The sequence below is a fragment of the Tilletiaria anomala genome, assembly GCF_000711695.1.
Source record: "Tilletiaria anomala UBC 951 chromosome Unknown K437scaffold_3, whole genome shotgun sequence".
Classification (NCBI taxonomy): Eukaryota; Fungi; Basidiomycota; class Exobasidiomycetes; order Georgefischeriales; family Tilletiariaceae; genus Tilletiaria; species Tilletiaria anomala.
In genome coordinates this window covers 42,998-58,265 of record NW_013547019.1, presented here as the reverse complement: position 1 = coordinate 58,265, position 15,268 = coordinate 42,998, and the positions used below count along the sequence as shown (strand labels likewise).

The following is a 15,268-nucleotide window of genomic DNA, read 5'->3' as shown; positions in this document are numbered from 1 at the left end:
TTGCGGAACACGGATTGCGGAACTCGCAGTCTCAGCCTTTTCGTCCGCAGGATCTCATCAAATAACCATACGCCTCTCTGGACCTCTTCATTGTCAATTCGCAATTCGCAAGTAGTTGATGGTCCAGCATCGCTTCTTCGACAAGAACTCAGCGTGCGTGCTCCTCTGCACGTTGGAGACTGTCGCACCTGGGGAGATGCATTCGAACGCAACTATAGGAGGCCGGCTTGGCTGAACCATCTCGAACCACCCTGCGCTTGGCCGGAACACCAACACATAGATACCACAGCCCAACATGCCCGCGGCGAGCACCAGCACGCGCGGCGGAGGGGCCTCCGCGTCCAAATCCAAGTCAAACAAGGACGGCAAGCTGTCATCCACCGAGGCACACTTTTACAATGTCATCTCCAAGCTTGAAGGCGGCCATGTCACCTCCGACGAGCTCAAGGATCACTTTGGCGAGTTCGACCTGCAAGAGCAGATGCATGCCATCAACGAGCTGCTTGCCAAAAACTTGCTCAAGACAGAAAGGGTCGGTGCGACCGCTCGCTGGGTGGCTGTGTCCAAGCAGCAGGCTGCGATCGTCGGAAGACTTGACTCGGATGAGCAGCTGGTGTACAACGCCATCAGAGATTCGGGCAACGAGGGTATCTGGAGCAAACACATCAAAGACCGCACAAAGCTCCATCAGACCGTGGCAAACAAGTGCTTGAAAGTGCTGGAGAACCAACGGATCATCAAGACCGTGAAGAGTGTCAAGGTGTGCATGACTCTGCCTCTGCAAAGACGTACAGCCGTACTTATAACGAGACAACATTCTCCCTCTTCTCACGCAGCATCCGACCAGGAAGATCTACATGCTCTATGAGCTCACACCCTCATCGGACATTTCTGGTGGACCATGGTACTCAGATACAGAGCTCGACACGGAGTTCATCCGCTTGCTCTGCTCCATCTGCGAGCACTACATCATATCTTGCACCTGGCCGGCGCCTTCCTCTTCCTCCTCCTCGAAGCCACCCGACATGGTCTTCCTCACGTCATATGCCGCTGCGCGGCTTCCGACGGCAGCGGATATCTTGCAGCACATCAGGCGCAGCAAGGTCATCAATGCAGACCTTGAGATCGAGCACGTTATGCAGATTCTCAATGTCCTCATCTTTGACGGCAAGGTGGAGAAGTTCCCCATGCTAAGCCACGATCGTGTAGTAGCAAGGGATGACGTCAGTGATGAGGAGAAGAACAGAAGAAGGAGCAGCAAGAGCAAAGGCAAAGGAAGGAGCACGTCAAAGTCTAGCAGTAGCAAGCGGTCGAAGCGCAAGGAAAGCAGTCACAAGTCACGGCGCGAAGACAGGTCGGACTCTAGCTCCGAGTCGGAGGGCGGGTCTGAGAGAAGTAATGATGAAGACGAAGACGAGCAAGGCAAGCGAAGCTCTCGCCACAGCAGCAAGAATGGCAAAAAGAAGAGCAAAAAGCGCCAGACCATAGAAGAAGAGCTGAACGCGGCCTTGGGCGAAAGCGATGATGACGATCTGCCTGACATTGGCGAGACGCTCGAGAGTGCTGCGAAGCGGAAGCGCAGCGGCGACGAGAGCACGAGCTCCTCGAAGAAGAAGCAGAAAACAGCCAAGGGGTCCTCGAGCAGCAAGGGCAAAGGCAAGAGAAGAAGAGCCGACTCGTCCGCTTCCAGTTCTGATAGCTCTGGCACCAACGACAGCGAGTCTGAGCAATCTCGCAGCGACTCAGAGTCAGATGAAGCGGACACTGGCTCGGATTCGGGCACGGGCGACGATTCGATCGCAGAGGACGAGCGGACGCGCATGGCAAAGATGGAGGGATCAACGTTCGTCTACCGCTCGATCCGCAAGATCTCCTCGATGCCGCTCGCATGGACCCAGGTCCCCTGCGGCCACTGCCCCGTCTTTGACTTCTGCACCAAGGACGGCCCAACGAACGCAGAAGAGTGCAGGTACTTTGACGAGTGGCTTGCCGAGGGCGCCGCCCGCGGCGACTTTGGGCCTGGCTCCTTGAGTGGTGCCCTGCGCAGGAAGGGCGGTAACGGTAAAGGCGGCGCCAAGCACAAGGGTGCCGCCAATGACAGTGGTGCCGGGCAGCATGGCAATCGGGACGATGGCAAAATGGACATTGCGTTGGAGGCAACAGGCGAGGAAGGTGGGGGCGCTGCCGTCGATTTCGACGAGAGCAATGTTACTAAGGGCGAAACCGGCACTGGCGGCGCATCTTCAAGCGCAGCTGAGGAAGAGCCGTACGACACATACGATGATATCGGTGATGATTGACCTTACGGGGAGGACACGTCTGCGCTTCTTGCTGTCGCATGTATTAGCCATAACGCAGCTGTCTGCCTTCTACGGTCTCTGCGAACCAATCCTCGTTGGCCCTGCGCTCCTGTGCGCTAGCAAGATTGAACGTGATACTCTTGCTCTGCGTGTACGCATGCAGCGCCTCTAGGCCGTTCTCCCTGCCGAGCCCCGAAGCAGAGAACACGCTGCCGTTGCTTGTTGCGATGAAGCCCCCCCAGATGGAAGATGGGTCGTTGCGGTGGTGGCCATTGACCCATACTACGCCGTTTGCGAGGCGCTTGGAGACACGGTGGGCACGAGAGAGCTGCAATTTCGGGGAGGACATGTCAATGACGAGCGAATTAATTTTAAGCCAAAAGCGAAGTGCAATCCTTGACGAGACGCACACTTTCAGTCCAGATGCTCGCACCGAGACCGTACTGACAGTCATTCGCCAGCTCGACCGCGTGCTCTTCGTCTCGAAAGGGACACAGCAGCACGACGGGCCCGAATACCTCTCCCTTCCAAATCTCACTTGCGCGCAGCCTCATTTCGTTCGCTGTCCCAATATCAGCCGCATCTCGAGCCAGGGTGAGCAGCGTCGGTGGGTAGAATGCGCCTTTTGCAAAGTCATATGATGTCGCGCTGAACTCTGTCTTGGGCGCCCCGCCCGCAAGCACCCTGAATCCGTCACTCTCGATTGCACGGTGTACAAAGCCATGCACCTTGTTCATGTGGGCTCGCGAGATGAGGGAGCCCATGCTCGTGCATGGTTCAGATGCTAGTATAAGAGAGAGGAGCGTAAGGATGGGAGATTGTAAACAGTCTTACAGGACCGTGATAGGCGGAAAGAGACTCACGATCGCCCATCCGTCGCTCAATACTCTGCGCGCGCTCGATAAAGCTCGCGACAAACTGGTCATATACATCTTGCTGCACGAGTACACGCGTCGCCGAGACGCATGTTTGGCCGCTAGCGACAAATGACGCAAAGCTGGCCCCCGCCACGGCGCTCTGCACGTCCGGCACGTCATCAAACACAACCAAGGGCGCCTTGCCGCCCAACTCAGCCGTGTAAGGGATGAGCAGCTCGCCGGCTTTGCGGCCCAAGACGCGCCCTGTTGCCGTTCCCCCCGTGAGGTCGATCTTGCGCACGACTGACGATGGGTGCGAGAGCAGATGGTTGCAGATAGGCGCTCCGGGGCCGGGGAGGATGGTGAGCAGGCCATCAGGCACTCCCGCCTCGCGTGCTAGTGCACCAAGCGTGAGTACCGTCAGCGGTGCCAGCTCGGACGCTTTGACAATCACGCTGTTTCCTGCCGCTAGTGCTACTGATATCTTCTTGACAGCGATAAGCAGAGCTGTAGCGAATTTTGACGGACGTCTTCAGCCCAGGTTGGGTCTGAAATGCGTTTAGGAGCACTCACGGTGGTTGAATGGTATAACTTGTAGTACCACACCGAGCGGCTGCCGCTCGATGGTATTAAGCATATCCCCCTTAACCGGCATGGTCCTGCCTTCCAGCGTGCGGATGAGCGCTGCGTAGTATTCGAACCACTCGCCAACCCTCGACAGCTGGGTCTTCATTTCGCGAATGCACCGGCCCGTCTGCAGCGTCTCTACCTCTGCGAGCTGCGACGCTTGGGCGGAGAGAAGGACGGAGAGGCGATGCAGGACAGCCGAGCGGACGTGCGCTGAAGACCACGGGGTGGAGCGAGACGTCAAGAATGCCTGTTGTGCGGTATGTAAAGCGTGATCCAGCTGAGCAGGAGATGGAATGTGCAGCCTTTGCGCCCGTCCGATGGAATCATAAGCCCAGGCAAAAAGTGTGTGAAACAAGTGGATCTTTCAACGAACCTGGATAGGGCTGTTCCATTTGCAGGGTTTTCGATCGGCATTGTATCTGTTGAAGCATCTTGGTGCTCTTTTCCTTCAATCCACGGATAAGCCTCTGGTGTACACGGCTTTGTCGAGATTGCGCGGCTGCAGCCATAATTTCGGACCGCGACGGTGCGAAGAAATGCTATCGGAGCAGGATTCAGCGTGGGCTCTGTTCGATGTCCTGGTCGTAGGCGGGGAGGCGAAAGGAAAGCGGTTGCTAGATGCAGCCGGTCACATTTTGTGAAGGAGGAGGCAGAATATCTGGGCGGGCTGGCATGTAGAAGTCTTGCTCTCATCTTGGAGGCAGATGCTGCGACGGGCCGGCGAAGCGCTGATGCAGTCAAACTTACACGCAACGTCTCATCTCATGCAGGTGTATGCTCACCTCAAAGCAACTATCTCGCCGCGGTCAAGATTTTCGTCTGTGATCCATATGCTCCCTCTTGGCTCGAATGGTATTTGATTGGCGTGTACTGATCCTCTCGAAATACGCTGTTGTAAGCATGCTTTCTAGGTTTGCTTAAGGCCGGAAGTAGAGCTGTCTCGTCCATTTTGTGATTGGCGTTGGGGGAAACTTTAAACTGCGAAATGAACGAGACAAATCATGGAAGATAAGATAGCGCTTGACACCATGCGGGGGACACTGGCGCAATCAATGACATAGCATCTTCCAAAACGTCCATATCTTGTGTCTCCTCACTACCTCTATCCTCCTTCGTTCAATCTTCAATTCAAGCACACAATCCATCGGCGCGGGCACCTGACCCTACGTCTTTTAGTGCAAGCCCGCATTTTTCTACCTGCAACTGGAAGTCCAGTCGGTCCAGAGACACCTGTGGCAGGCCAACCCATCGCAAGTCAACCCGTCCACAATGATGACTGTTCGTGTCGGGGTCCCACTGCGGCGTGCAGCCGTAAGCTCTCCTGTCGTATCTCAAGCGAGCAAAGTGCGCTGCGTGGAACATTTGTTCCAACCACGACCATTGCAAAAGCTGAGCACCTCCCCACTTCGCTCGATCGTACCCAGCTCTACCTCCACCACCTCTGCTTCCATCGTGAAGCACGCATCAGGCACAGATACCCCAGTCGGTACTCAACCACCAACACCACCTGCAGAGGCGCAGGTACCCGCGCATTCCGATGCTCAGTTCCAGATCCCGATCATCGACTTTGCCAACTTCTTGCAACCGCAGAATATCCTCGACAAGGTCCAGGTCGCGGATCAGTTGACTCAGGCTTTCAAGGCAAGGTGAGTGGGCAAACCAGGCCGCTGAATCGAAAAGGACCCGCTAACATGTGTCCTATCCCCACTGTTCTGAAATGACATGGCAGTGGCTTCGTCTATCTCAAAGGTCATGGTATCTCTTCCGGGCAGATTGCGAAGACATTCAAAGCGGTGAGGTATAAGCTTATCCGCTCTGACTAGCTGGAATGTGTCCGCTAAATATTACCTCTCCTAGGACAGTCTGTTGACTTCTTCAAGTTGCCGCTCGATGTTAAGAACAGTCTTGCTTGGAAAGGTGCGCCGAGCTGACCACAACGAGTTTCTATACCTTCGCAACGACCGCTAATTCCATGGGAGGTACCTCTTGTCTTCGATGCAGATCCAAGAGCGAACAGAGGCTACGTCGCCGAAGGTCGAGAGCGCGTGACGCAAGCCACATCAGCCGAGGAGATCGCCGCCTTGCGTGCCCAGACGCCCGATTGCAAGGAGAGCATGGAAATCGGTAAGGAGGATGACCCAGTCTGGCGCAACGAGTGGCCGCAGGAGGCCGCTTTACCCGGATATCGACGTACAATGCTCGATTTCCGTCATACAGCCCACGAGCTGCATCTGCAAATCATGCGTGCGCTGGCGATCGGCCTGGGGCTGTCGGAAAGCTTTTTCGACGACAAGTGTAACGAAGAGTGGCACACGCTCCGTCTGCTGCACTATCCTTCTGTCCCTGCAAAAGCGCTGGAAGGGGGTGGCAGCAGAGCGGGCGATCACAGCGACTACGGCTCCATCACGCTGCTGTTTCAGTGAGTTGTAAAAGCATTGGTATGCCCAATTTGCATTTATGAACGAGCTATTGTGCATTCAGAGACAAGGTTGGCGGCCTGGAGGTACAGAACCCGAATACCGGCACCTACATCCCTGCCAAACCTATCGACGATACGATTGTCATCAATGTAGGCGATCTCCTTGCTCGGTGGGTCGTTGCGCCGTAGGGCGCACGAATGCGCTTCCTTCGCTGACACTGCTTTGGTTTCGCGCACTGCATCCTTCGTTGTATCGGCCTTCGGCCGGTGCCTGCAGATGGTCAAATGACACGCTCCGCTCCACTCTGCACCGCGTTGTCGCTCCGCATGCGCAGTCATCGACCAGCATGACGCCGACGCGCTACTCGATCGCATATTTCTGCAATCCCAATGAGCACCAGCTGGTTGAGTGCCTGCCGACGTGCTTTGATGAGAAGAGGCCAAAGCGGTATGATGCCGTCAGTGAGTCATTATCACAAGCGTGCTGGAGAATGTGAATGCTGGGCTGTGATTGCAGGAGAGCTGACACATGTGCGCCTTGCCGTTTGCAGCTTCTGGAGACTACCTCGAAAAGAGACTGGCTGAGACATACAGCTGATGTATCCCCAGAGAGTGCTAGTGCGATCCTCGCAATGATAGTACTTTCGGGGATAGCATGAGAAGCTGAGAAATGTGCATTGGATCTGGATCAGCCCGCGACGCTTTTCATTGCGATCGTAGAGACCACCAATTCCTCTAGCGCCGAGTCTGAACCCTTGACTTCGGCCCCGAGGCTAGTGTTGCTCAGTTTGTATGCCTTTCGTATCTTGTCGACATCGGTATTCGCCGATAGACTTTGCACAAGACCTTGCGTATCGGGCTTCTGTTGTGCGAGGGATACCATCTGCTCGAGTAAGGACTTCTTGAATGTACTGCCGCTTGTTGATTCACTCGCCGAAACGCGAATGATGAGCAGGTCTTTCGTCTGCGGGCCTACGCCAAAATTTCGCAGTGCTTCACCGATCTGCAGAGATGACAAAGTAAACCGAAAAGAATTAGAGAATCGATGCTCAAAATGCCTAAACCCAGGCGCTCTCACATTGTTTGCGGGATGCAAAGCAAAGATGATCTCGCCATGGATACTTGCTGTGCGCATCCCACCCTGCACTCCCTCGCTGGCCGAGCCGCGCGAAGCGATCAGCAGCGCCTGGTGGACAGCAGTCAGAAGCTGCTGCAAGCTGAGGATCATTGCCGCGTCGATGAAGGCAAAATTGACAGCTTCTCTCTCCGCGTCGCCTGCAGCGTCTGCCGGCATGGCCGCAGCGGAGATCAACCGCTGGCGCAGCTTTGCGCCGCAGGTGATGGAGCGGAAGAGCGCAATATGCACATCTTGAAGCGCCTCGGGCATGTGCGGGAAGCTGTACGTCTCCATAATGCTCTTGCCCCGTGACTAGGCTGCTAACGCTGGGGTAGACCGAGCTTCCCGTAGGCCCAATGAAAGCGCGGAGCAGGCTTCACAATCAGCCAACTTCAGCAGCGCTTCTTGTGCAGGTACGATGGACTGAGTGGCCTCTGGCTCCTGGGGCTTCTTTGTCGCTAATCACTGGTCGCCGAGCTGCTGTCGACAAGAAGCGAGAAGCACATAAAAGGTGGAGCGAGAAATGCAAACAGGAACTACAAAGCAGGACTGCTGAGGATAGCCTGACTCTCATTCACTTAGGGTTTGTATGCTTAGGGTTGCGCACCTTCCCCAACACTTGCAAAGAGATAGAGATTGAGGATGAGATCCGCCTCCGTCTTTGAACCATCAGTGCATCAAACCACAGCATCATCCTCCAACCGAATGTCCTTCTCTCCTCCTCCGTCCCAGACAGTGCTGATCCACCATCGACACCTTTTCTCGTCGCTCAAACGTGCTGGACATCCAAAGTTATCGGAGTCCAATTCCCCATCATGGCTTCTCAATTCACTGCCTGGCTGCGGAGCCCTGCGGCGCGAGAGTACTTTTTTGTGAGTTGGGTGTGAACATGCCTTTGCTTCGAAGGTGCTGCTTTCTTGCCTGCTTCGCTTTTGCTAATGATCTGCTCTCCTTTCTCTGCCTTGCATTGCATCACGATCCTCGTTCCGCGTGCCTCTCGTATACTATTTGTAGTCGACACACTTCTGGGGCCCAGGTGAGCGAAGCCGCCGAACCATCAGTTGTCAACATCCAGACGAGCTGCGAGAAATTGACCATATCCACACTCTTTTCCTCTTATTCGCCTCTTTTGCATTGACCGGACCTCCAGTCGCAAACTGGGGTTTGCCGCTCGCAGCACTTGCGGATCTCAAGAAGGATGAAGAGATCATCTCAGGGTCCATGACCACCGCTATGGCGCTGTACTCGTTAGTCTACTCGATGTCCCCAATGCTCGCTTCTTGAACCGGCTGACTGGCTCTGTCTCTTTTCCTTTGCCATTCTGCTATTACTTTGCAACCCGCACCACTTGCATCGGTTCTTCGCTCTTCTACCTTTCACTTCGCTTGCCCAGCACGGTATTCATGCGCTTTGCATGGAGAGTACAACCGCGGAATTACCTTCTTTTTGCCTGCCACTTGACCAACGCTACTGCCCAAACAGGACAGCTCTTCCGATTCTGCGTGAGTGATCACGCCTTTGGCCTCTCTGTCAGGTGTCTACGGTCGTGCTAGAAATGCCGAACCCGACCGCGGCGGCTAATGCAAGGAGAAAACGTCGAACTGATGGTCAATCGACCTCTGCTCCCCCTCCAGAACTACCATTACTTTGGTGGGCGAGAAAAGGCGCTCGGAGGCGCTCCCAAACAGGCGACATCCGCCTAGTCTCTCTCCCTCGCTTCAGACCTCGCCTACCTTCGCCGGAGCGTGGCGTACCATTTCTCTCTATGCCCGCAAGAAATTTGGTACCATGTATAAATAGACTCGAATTCGGTTTTCCTTCGACATCGCTCTTCATTCTCTATTTGATCTCGTTCAAGCATGAATAGGCGTGCGGATGCCGTCTGTAGAGGTCTCAAAGTGATATGCAATACATGCGCGGTTACTAAAAAGGACAAAGAATGAAATCCGGGGGGGGGGTTACATACTTGTGCTCGTACAATAGCGCGTCCTGCATCTGCCCTTGATACCCAGCAAAGAAAAAAAAGACAATGCATATACATGCATGCATTTGGGCGTCACCGTATTTTACGAGCTATTGCGAAAGACCTCCCTTGCGTGTCACCACCAAAAGGTCCGCATCATGACGCCTGCTGCTTCTGCACCGGCGGCCCGCCGCGCGAAGAGCTCTCGGGGTAGGCGCTGCCGTGCGAGTGCTGGGATGTCAAAGTGGAGGAATAGTGGGACGCGCCACCAGCGACGGAGTGGTGGTGATGGTGGTGCGGTAGAAACTTGTGGACCGCTGCTGCCGATGACGATGATGCTGCTGCTGGTGGTGCTACACTTAGCGGAGACGGCAACTTTGATGCGTGATGCTGATGCTGGCTGTGGCTGTGTGCCCATGAAGACGGCGAAGGTTGCGGCTGACCAAGACTGGAGCGTGAAACCGGCGGGGAGGGCTTTTCGCTTCCATTCGCCGCTGCTGCTGCTGCACTTGGTGTGACACTTGATGTTTCCGCCGCCGCTGCTACTGCCGCCACTACTGCTGAGCCGAAGGCGGCATGCGTGACGCTCGCGGAGGGAGGTGGTGCATGTGAGTCACTCGGCAGCTCTGCTGATGTGCCAAGCGGTGTCATGCACGGCGACACTCGGCTGCGTCGATTTTTTGTTGCTCCTGCTCCTGCTGTTGCCGGCGGCTCCTTCTTTCGCGATGGAGCAGATGAGAAAAAGGGCGCTGCTGCAGGAGCCTTCGCCTTGTCCGCCGCCGCAGTGCCTCTGGCTCGTTTCAACCCGCTTCCGCTTCCGCTCACGTTGGCGTTGGTGCCGTCGCCGCTGCCTTCGAGCTGAGCGATGCGAGTCTCCAAGCGCTCGATGATGCTCGCCCAGTAGACGCGCTCCTCGCGCAGCCTGTGATCAAGAAGCTCATCAAAGTAGTGCGTGCTGCTCTGGAGCGTGTGCAGCAAAGCGTTGCTGCGCCCGACCTGGTCCTCCAACGTTGTCCGCAGCGCGCGGCTGTCCGCGACGCTGTCAAAGAACTGCGCGAAGAGTCCGACAAAATGCTGCTTTGAAGCCGCCGACGAGGGACCCGCGCTCGCCGCGTGTGCCTCCGCAGCGCCGGCGGATGATGCCGGCACCGCCGAGTGCGGCGGGTTGCCATGGTACGAGTACGATGACGAAGACGACGATGACGCGCGGGCCAGGAGTCCAGCAGACGCGGGCACCGGCTGTCCCGCGCTGGCTCCGCGCGAGAGCAGCGATGCAGCTGCCGAAGCGGGGCCGGGGCCCGCGGACGCCGAAGTCAGCATGGGCGTCGGCCCGTTGCTGATACCCGCCCCGTTCGCAGCTGCGGCCGCACCACTGGGCAGCAGCGGCCGGACAGCCGGCTTGGACGCCGCCAACGACGTGGATGGCAGCTGCACGCCGGTTTTGGGCGTCGGCGGGAGGCGGCCATTGCTGTCAAAGATCGGGCCGACGTACCTGCCGCCTGTGTTCGCAGCAGTCGGCGGCGGGGGCGGCAGCACGTGGTGGTGGGGATGATGTGCGTCGCCTGCGCCCGGTGCTCCCGCTCCGGCCGCGGCAGCCGCGGCGGCGGCCGCCGCAGCAAGCATCGCGGCACTCGGCGGCGTGCGGCCCGCCGTGGCAAGCGGAATGGACGACGCCGGCGTGCCGTATGCACCCGCGGGGTGGCTGACTATGCGCCAGCCGTACTGGCGGTGGTTGTTTGCAGTGTGGCGAAGGTAGCTGCTGCTGTTGTTGTTGTTGCGGAAATGGTGCTGGTGATAGTTATGCTGCTGTGTAGCAGGAAACAAAGCGTCTTGAGGGGTGGTGTCTTCCGCGAACGTCGTCTTGTACGGCGGCGCGCTATGTGCGACCATCATCGTCACCCCACCGGCGCCGCCGTCAGTGTTGCGGATGCCGAGCATGGTCGACGCGGCAGATGCGGTCGCAGCGGCGCTGTCGTCCGAGCCGCTGGACCGGTGCGAGTCCTGGCGCGCACGGCCCGGCGCCGCAGCTGGCGTCGCAACGGGGTGGTGGGCGTGTGCGTTGGAGTGGGAGTGCGCGAGGGAAGTAGAATGGTGGGAGTGGTGGTGGCAGTCACCGCCGTCTTTACTGGTCCTGATGCTCAGCTTACTCGCTTTGGCCTGCGCAATGTCGCCGCGGCGGCGTGCGATGCTCGACAGCGAGCTGGTCGACGATGCAATCGACGGTACGCGCTCATGCTCGGCATCGTCGCCCGGCGCGCCATCGTGCGGGTCCAGGCGTCCCGGGAAGCTGGACAGCATGGGTGGTAGGCGGAGCTTGGCAGCGCTGCCGTCAGTCGAGGTGGAGCGGGCGTGGTGCGCATGTGGATGAGCATGTGCATGTGCAGACGACAAGGCTGCGGCCGAAGCAGAAGCGACGAGGCCGCGCAGCGGGGGGAGCGCTGCGTCGCGCTCGATTGAATGCCGGCGCGGGAGCAGAGGTGCTGCTGCTGTTGCGGAGGACGAAGCGAGCGCGGAGGAGCGACGCGGCGGCAGCCCGTGTGCGCCGTCGCTGTCGGCGGCATCGGGCCTGGAATCGCTGCCGTAGCGCTCGGATGCGCTCTCGGCGTGGCTGCTGTGCACAGGCGACGGCGATGCCGACGCCTCGATGCGCCTGCGCTTCGCGCGATCGCGCCATTGCTCCTGCCGGTCCCCGTCACGCTCAGTCCGCAAGCCTCGCGGGTTGTCGTCGTCGTCGTGCTCGCGACCATCCATTGAATACTCTGATGGCCGGCCATGCGCTCTGACAGCTGCGGCTGCTGCCTCAGCCCCAGGATCGCCGCCATATTCGAACCCCTTCATGCTGTTCTTGCGCTTGTGGCTGGCAGCCGGCGACGGCTCCTCGTCGAGTCTGTCCCAGTCTCCTCTATTCTCCCACGAGCCCCCGTGGAGGCCCATGTTGCCTTGCGGATGGAGGTGATGTTGGTACATGCACCCCCTGCGAGACGCCGAGGCCCGAGAGTCAGGCTGACGGCACTAGGTATGTCCCAGCAGGCCGTCGCGTTCCGTCCCGGCGAGCTGCGGGCCTGCAGTGTCGGTGTCGGTGCCGTGTGTGTGTGCGGACCACCGGTCTTTGCCGCGCCAGCTTGGGAGGTCCAGCGACGAGTCGAGACTGGGGGGCCAAGGTGGTCAGTCTGCTCGTCTCGCGCTCACCTATGCTCCATGGGCTGGCTGTGAGCGTGAGATAGAGAGAGTGTGTGTCGGTGAGCGGGAACGGCGCATTTTGTGTTCCTTCCGGATCATGTGTGTGTGATAGCTCGCTGCTGCTGAGTCAAGCAAGGAGAATGACAGACGCAGCGCCGTCGAATGACACGGGCGCGTAATGGCGGAGTGGAGAGTGTTGTGGAGCCGCGCCGAACGGGCCGCAGAGGATTGTGGAGCGTTGTGGAGCAGCAGAACGCACAAAATAAACCTGGGCACTGCGCCCCTACCCCACCCAATTAGCACCTCCGCCTTGCTTCGTCTCCTACCTCGCCTGTCCGTCGCTCTGTCCTCTCTTCCAGTGGCCAGACAAAAGAGGACATGGCGGGTCCAAGGCCAGGGTGAGACAAAACATTCTTCAACCACATGCTCCATCCCTGCCGCGTTCCCTTGCACAGACTCCTTGGGCAAGTCTAGGTCGTCTCAAGCGGAATCCTCCCCCTTCCACCGACCCAGCGCAGCGCGACTCGACTCGCATCCCGCGTTACATAATGGCTCGCGTTGCAGTCCTTTTGCTTTCGCATTTGTAGTGTAGGAACGACCCGGAAACGAAAGACGGGCCTACCGCTAGCCAGCCGAGCAGCAGTATGGCGGCAAGCAAGCATGCCCAGTCTCAAACAATTAGCCGGCAGGGCCGCGACCGAGGCCTTGGCTCGTACTGCGCCAGTGAAGTGTATGCGCGAAGCCGCCTTGGCATTAGCAGCTACTACACAATGCAGATGGGTTCACGCGTAACATGACAGGGCAGCATGGTCTAATCAAGCGGTGGGCTTGCCCGTTCCCGCACTCTGGAACGCACCATGTATCTACATCGTTTCTGGTCTTTGGCGTGCAGCCCGCCGTGGGTCCTGTGCAGGAACTTCCAGACCGGCAAGCGCTGGAGCCTCCCGGCTGTTGCTCGCTGTGTACCTTTCTCCCTGCTGCATGTGTATCATGACCCGCGTCGCCCGCTGCTGCTGCTCAGATCCATGTCAAAGACGCTCAGCAGGGCAAAGCACGCGTAGAAGAGGCCCACGGGATACGCGACGAGGAACCGCTGGTCGCTCATGCGCAGGATCGAGACAAAAATGCCCGACGCGGACGACGAGCACCAGAGGATGAAGAGAGGCGCCAGGACGTAGCCAAAGATGCCGCTGCGACACGACGCATGTGCACAAGTTTCCCAAGTCAGCGTCAAAGAAAGCAGGAAAGGCACGGATATGCTCACTCGAGTCGGATCACGATGGAGACCGCGCTCAGGATGCAGAGCGGGAGGAGGCAATAGCCTAGCACAGAGGAGACGCGGTAGGCGTCTATCCCGCCCTCGGACATCATGTTCAGCAGCAGGTAGATCGCAATATCGCCCATCAGTCCGACGCCGTAGATGTAGCCGAATTGAGATTTGCCGGCCTGGAAAAAGAGCGAGGGAGGTGCAGGTATGCGCAGCAAGGACAGAGCGTGAGCATGCAGTGCCACGCCATCCCACGCCATCCCATACCATACCATACCATCCATGCCCATGTGAGCTAGAGATTCCGACGAAAGAGACGCACTCACCAGCAGGAGGAGCATGCCAAAGGCAAAGCAGAACATGAGCGGGCCTGCGAGATCCGCATCGTCCATCATGTGCACATCTCGCTGATGTGTCGCCGAGTAGTTGTGGAACGGGTTGAGCACGGTCAATGCCTTGCTCCGCACGTGCGTAAGATTGATGCCGAGCTCTGCCAGTGTATAGATGCATGTATGTCAGCGTGCGCCCCACGCTGGGCAGACTGAGCGCCAAGGCAAGCGCGCGTGACGAGCCGAACCAGGCATCGGAACACAGGCAGAAGCGGCCTCGACGACTCACCCTCCATCAGCCCCGGCTCATCAGGGAAGCCACCCGTACCGAAAGCGCTCCAGAAGCTCATTTGCCCCGCCATCATGTGGCTCCCTACCGCACCTTCATAGCCACCCGCGCCGGTCATGTTGCCCTCCAGGCTAGGGCGCCCATTGGAGCCGGTGTTGTACCCGTCGCTGCCGGTGTAGTGGCCCCCGGCCCCGCCTGCGCCAGCTGCTGAAGCAGTGGAGTGCTGCGAGTAGAACTGCAGGTTCGAGAGTCCTCCCGCTCCACCTCCAACTCCTCGAGCTGACGAGGCGGTTGCAGCTGAGCGCGACGATGGGCCATACGGATCATACGAAGAGCCGCCGCCGCCATACGGACTGCTTGCGTCAAAGATGGCAGACATCGTGCTTGCGTCCGATAAAGGCTGACCTTTCTCGCACGCAGTAATGATCTTCTCTGGCGAATCTCTACCATGCCAAAGGAGCGTGAAGAGAGGCACGCCTGAACATGTCAAGTTAGCCAGCACAAGTGTATACGTGACGGAATCAGGTGTTTTTGTTGGTGCGCCGTGCGCCATTTAACCGAGCGGCAAACCTGTGCGGAAGTAATATTAGGGTTAGCTTTGGTGTGCCGAATGCTGCTGCCCCAGACGTCGCTCACTTGGGCTCGCAACTTTGATTTTTCTTCGCTCGATCTGAATTATGTAATAGTACGGAACTCGGAATGCGCAAAATTGGCCAAGGATTTTGTAAGATTCGGGGAATCTGTGAACCAAATCACGGAAATCTGCGCGCCACCCGTGGCAATCCGGGCTCGACGCTCGCCCAAGCGGTCGGTCTGTATGCGGGTGGGTCATCATCCACGCGCTCAACTTTTCTCTACTACACGCATCACGAGCTCTAGCTCAAGCTCAAGCCCAATCGCCGCTGTCCACTCCAACG

The 15,268-nt window shown here is 58.0% G+C and overlaps 7 protein-coding genes across 7 annotated transcripts; 3 read left to right on the top strand and 4 right to left on the bottom strand.

Moving 5' to 3' along the window:
• Positions 1-114: 114 nt before the first annotated feature.
• On the top strand, positions 115-2,570 carry K437DRAFT_271723 (uncharacterized protein). Its single transcript, XM_013390588.1, has 2 exons — positions 115-760; positions 837-2,570. Exons 1-2 carry the CDS (start codon positions 296-298, stop codon positions 2,298-2,300), a joined length of 1,929 nt encoding a protein of 642 aa, XP_013246042.1. The 5' UTR covers positions 115-295; the 3' UTR covers positions 2,301-2,570.
• On the bottom strand, positions 2,344-4,201 carry K437DRAFT_265864 (aldehyde dehydrogenase; the record flags this gene model as incomplete). The annotated part of the gene is made up of 5 exons (XM_013390587.1): positions 2,344-2,628; positions 2,711-3,084; positions 3,164-3,664; positions 3,731-4,089; positions 4,161-4,201. 5 exons carry the CDS (start codon positions 4,199-4,201, stop codon positions 2,344-2,346), a joined length of 1,560 nt encoding a protein of 519 aa, XP_013246041.1.
• A 663-nt stretch (positions 4,202-4,864) lies between these two features.
• K437DRAFT_253214 (Clavaminate synthase-like protein) lies at positions 4,865-7,117 on the top strand. The gene is made up of 7 exons (XM_013390586.1): positions 4,865-5,433; positions 5,517-5,580; positions 5,650-5,704; positions 5,789-6,206; positions 6,269-6,376; positions 6,484-6,668; positions 6,758-7,117. Exons 1-7 carry the CDS (start codon positions 5,057-5,059, stop codon positions 6,802-6,804), a joined length of 1,254 nt encoding a protein of 417 aa, XP_013246040.1. The 5' UTR covers positions 4,865-5,056; the 3' UTR covers positions 6,805-7,117.
• On the bottom strand, positions 6,509-7,800 carry K437DRAFT_253212 (CGI-121-domain-containing protein). Its single transcript, XM_013390585.1, has 3 exons — positions 7,285-7,800; positions 6,758-7,209; positions 6,509-6,668 (listed from the first exon to the last, which is right to left on the bottom strand). Exons 1-2 carry the CDS (start codon positions 7,615-7,617, stop codon positions 6,895-6,897), a joined length of 648 nt encoding a protein of 215 aa, XP_013246039.1. The 5' UTR covers positions 7,618-7,800; the 3' UTR covers positions 6,509-6,668; positions 6,758-6,894.
• Positions 7,801-8,013: 213 nt separating this feature from the next.
• Positions 8,014-9,254, top strand: K437DRAFT_253210 (UPF0041-domain-containing protein). The gene is made up of 5 exons (XM_013390584.1): positions 8,014-8,195; positions 8,338-8,359; positions 8,474-8,570; positions 8,717-8,825; positions 8,958-9,254. Exons 1-5 carry the CDS (start codon positions 8,139-8,141, stop codon positions 9,024-9,026), a joined length of 354 nt encoding a protein of 117 aa, XP_013246038.1. The 5' UTR covers positions 8,014-8,138; the 3' UTR covers positions 9,027-9,254.
• K437DRAFT_271718 (uncharacterized protein) lies at positions 9,212-12,513 on the bottom strand. Its single transcript, XM_013390583.1, has one exon. It carries the CDS (start codon positions 12,251-12,253, stop codon positions 9,443-9,445), a length of 2,811 nt encoding a protein of 936 aa, XP_013246037.1. The 5' UTR covers positions 12,254-12,513; the 3' UTR covers positions 9,212-9,442.
• Positions 12,514-13,304: 791 nt separating this feature from the next.
• On the bottom strand, positions 13,305-14,848 carry K437DRAFT_253208 (Yip1-domain-containing protein). The gene is made up of 4 exons (XM_013390582.1): positions 14,352-14,848; positions 14,060-14,223; positions 13,731-13,912; positions 13,305-13,656 (listed from the first exon to the last, which is right to left on the bottom strand). Exons 1-4 carry the CDS (start codon positions 14,728-14,730, stop codon positions 13,455-13,457), a joined length of 927 nt encoding a protein of 308 aa, XP_013246036.1. The 5' UTR covers positions 14,731-14,848; the 3' UTR covers positions 13,305-13,454.
• Positions 14,849-15,268: the final 420 nt, after the last annotated feature.

Bases quoted from the DNA above. Each gene is read 5' to 3' on its own strand.
- K437DRAFT_271718 (XM_013390583.1), bottom strand. From the start codon at position 12,253: ATGTACCAACATCACCTCCATCCGCAAGGCAACATGGGCCTCCACGGG.
- K437DRAFT_253212 (XM_013390585.1), bottom strand. From the start codon at position 7,617: ATGGAGACGTACAGCTTCCCGCACATGCCCGAGGCGCTTCAAGATGTG. The intron at 7,210-7,284 runs GTGAGAGCGCCT...TCATCTCTGCAG, and splicing joins CTTTGCATCCCGCAAACAAT to ATCGGTGAAGCACTGCGAAA.
- K437DRAFT_253214 (XM_013390586.1), top strand. From the start codon at position 5,057: ATGATGACTGTTCGTGTCGGGGTCCCACTGCGGCGTGCAGCCGTAAGC. The intron at 6,377-6,483 runs GTGGGTCGTTGC...CGGTGCCTGCAG, and splicing joins GTAGGCGATCTCCTTGCTCG to ATGGTCAAATGACACGCTCC. The intron at 6,669-6,757 runs GTGAGTCATTAT...TGCCGTTTGCAG, and splicing joins AAAGCGGTATGATGCCGTCA to CTTCTGGAGACTACCTCGAA.
- K437DRAFT_271723 (XM_013390588.1), top strand. From the start codon at position 296: ATGCCCGCGGCGAGCACCAGCACGCGCGGCGGAGGGGCCTCCGCGTCC. The intron at 761-836 runs GTGTGCATGACT...CTTCTCACGCAG, and splicing joins AGACCGTGAAGAGTGTCAAG to CATCCGACCAGGAAGATCTA.
- K437DRAFT_253210 (XM_013390584.1), top strand. From the start codon at position 8,139: ATGGCTTCTCAATTCACTGCCTGGCTGCGGAGCCCTGCGGCGCGAGAG. The intron at 8,571-8,716 runs GTTAGTCTACTC...TCGCTTGCCCAG, and splicing joins ACCGCTATGGCGCTGTACTC to CACGGTATTCATGCGCTTTG. The intron at 8,826-8,957 runs GTGAGTGATCAC...CTCCCCCTCCAG, and splicing joins GACAGCTCTTCCGATTCTGC to AACTACCATTACTTTGGTGG.
- K437DRAFT_253208 (XM_013390582.1), bottom strand. From the start codon at position 14,730: ATGTCTGCCATCTTTGACGCAAGCAGTCCGTATGGCGGCGGCGGCTCT. The intron at 13,913-14,059 runs GTGAGTGCGTCT...CTCTTTTTCCAG, and splicing joins TTGGCATGCTCCTCCTGCTG to GCCGGCAAATCTCAATTCGG. The intron at 13,657-13,730 runs GTGAGCATATCC...GTCGTGTCGCAG, and splicing joins TCCATCGTGATCCGACTCGA to CGGCATCTTTGGCTACGTCC.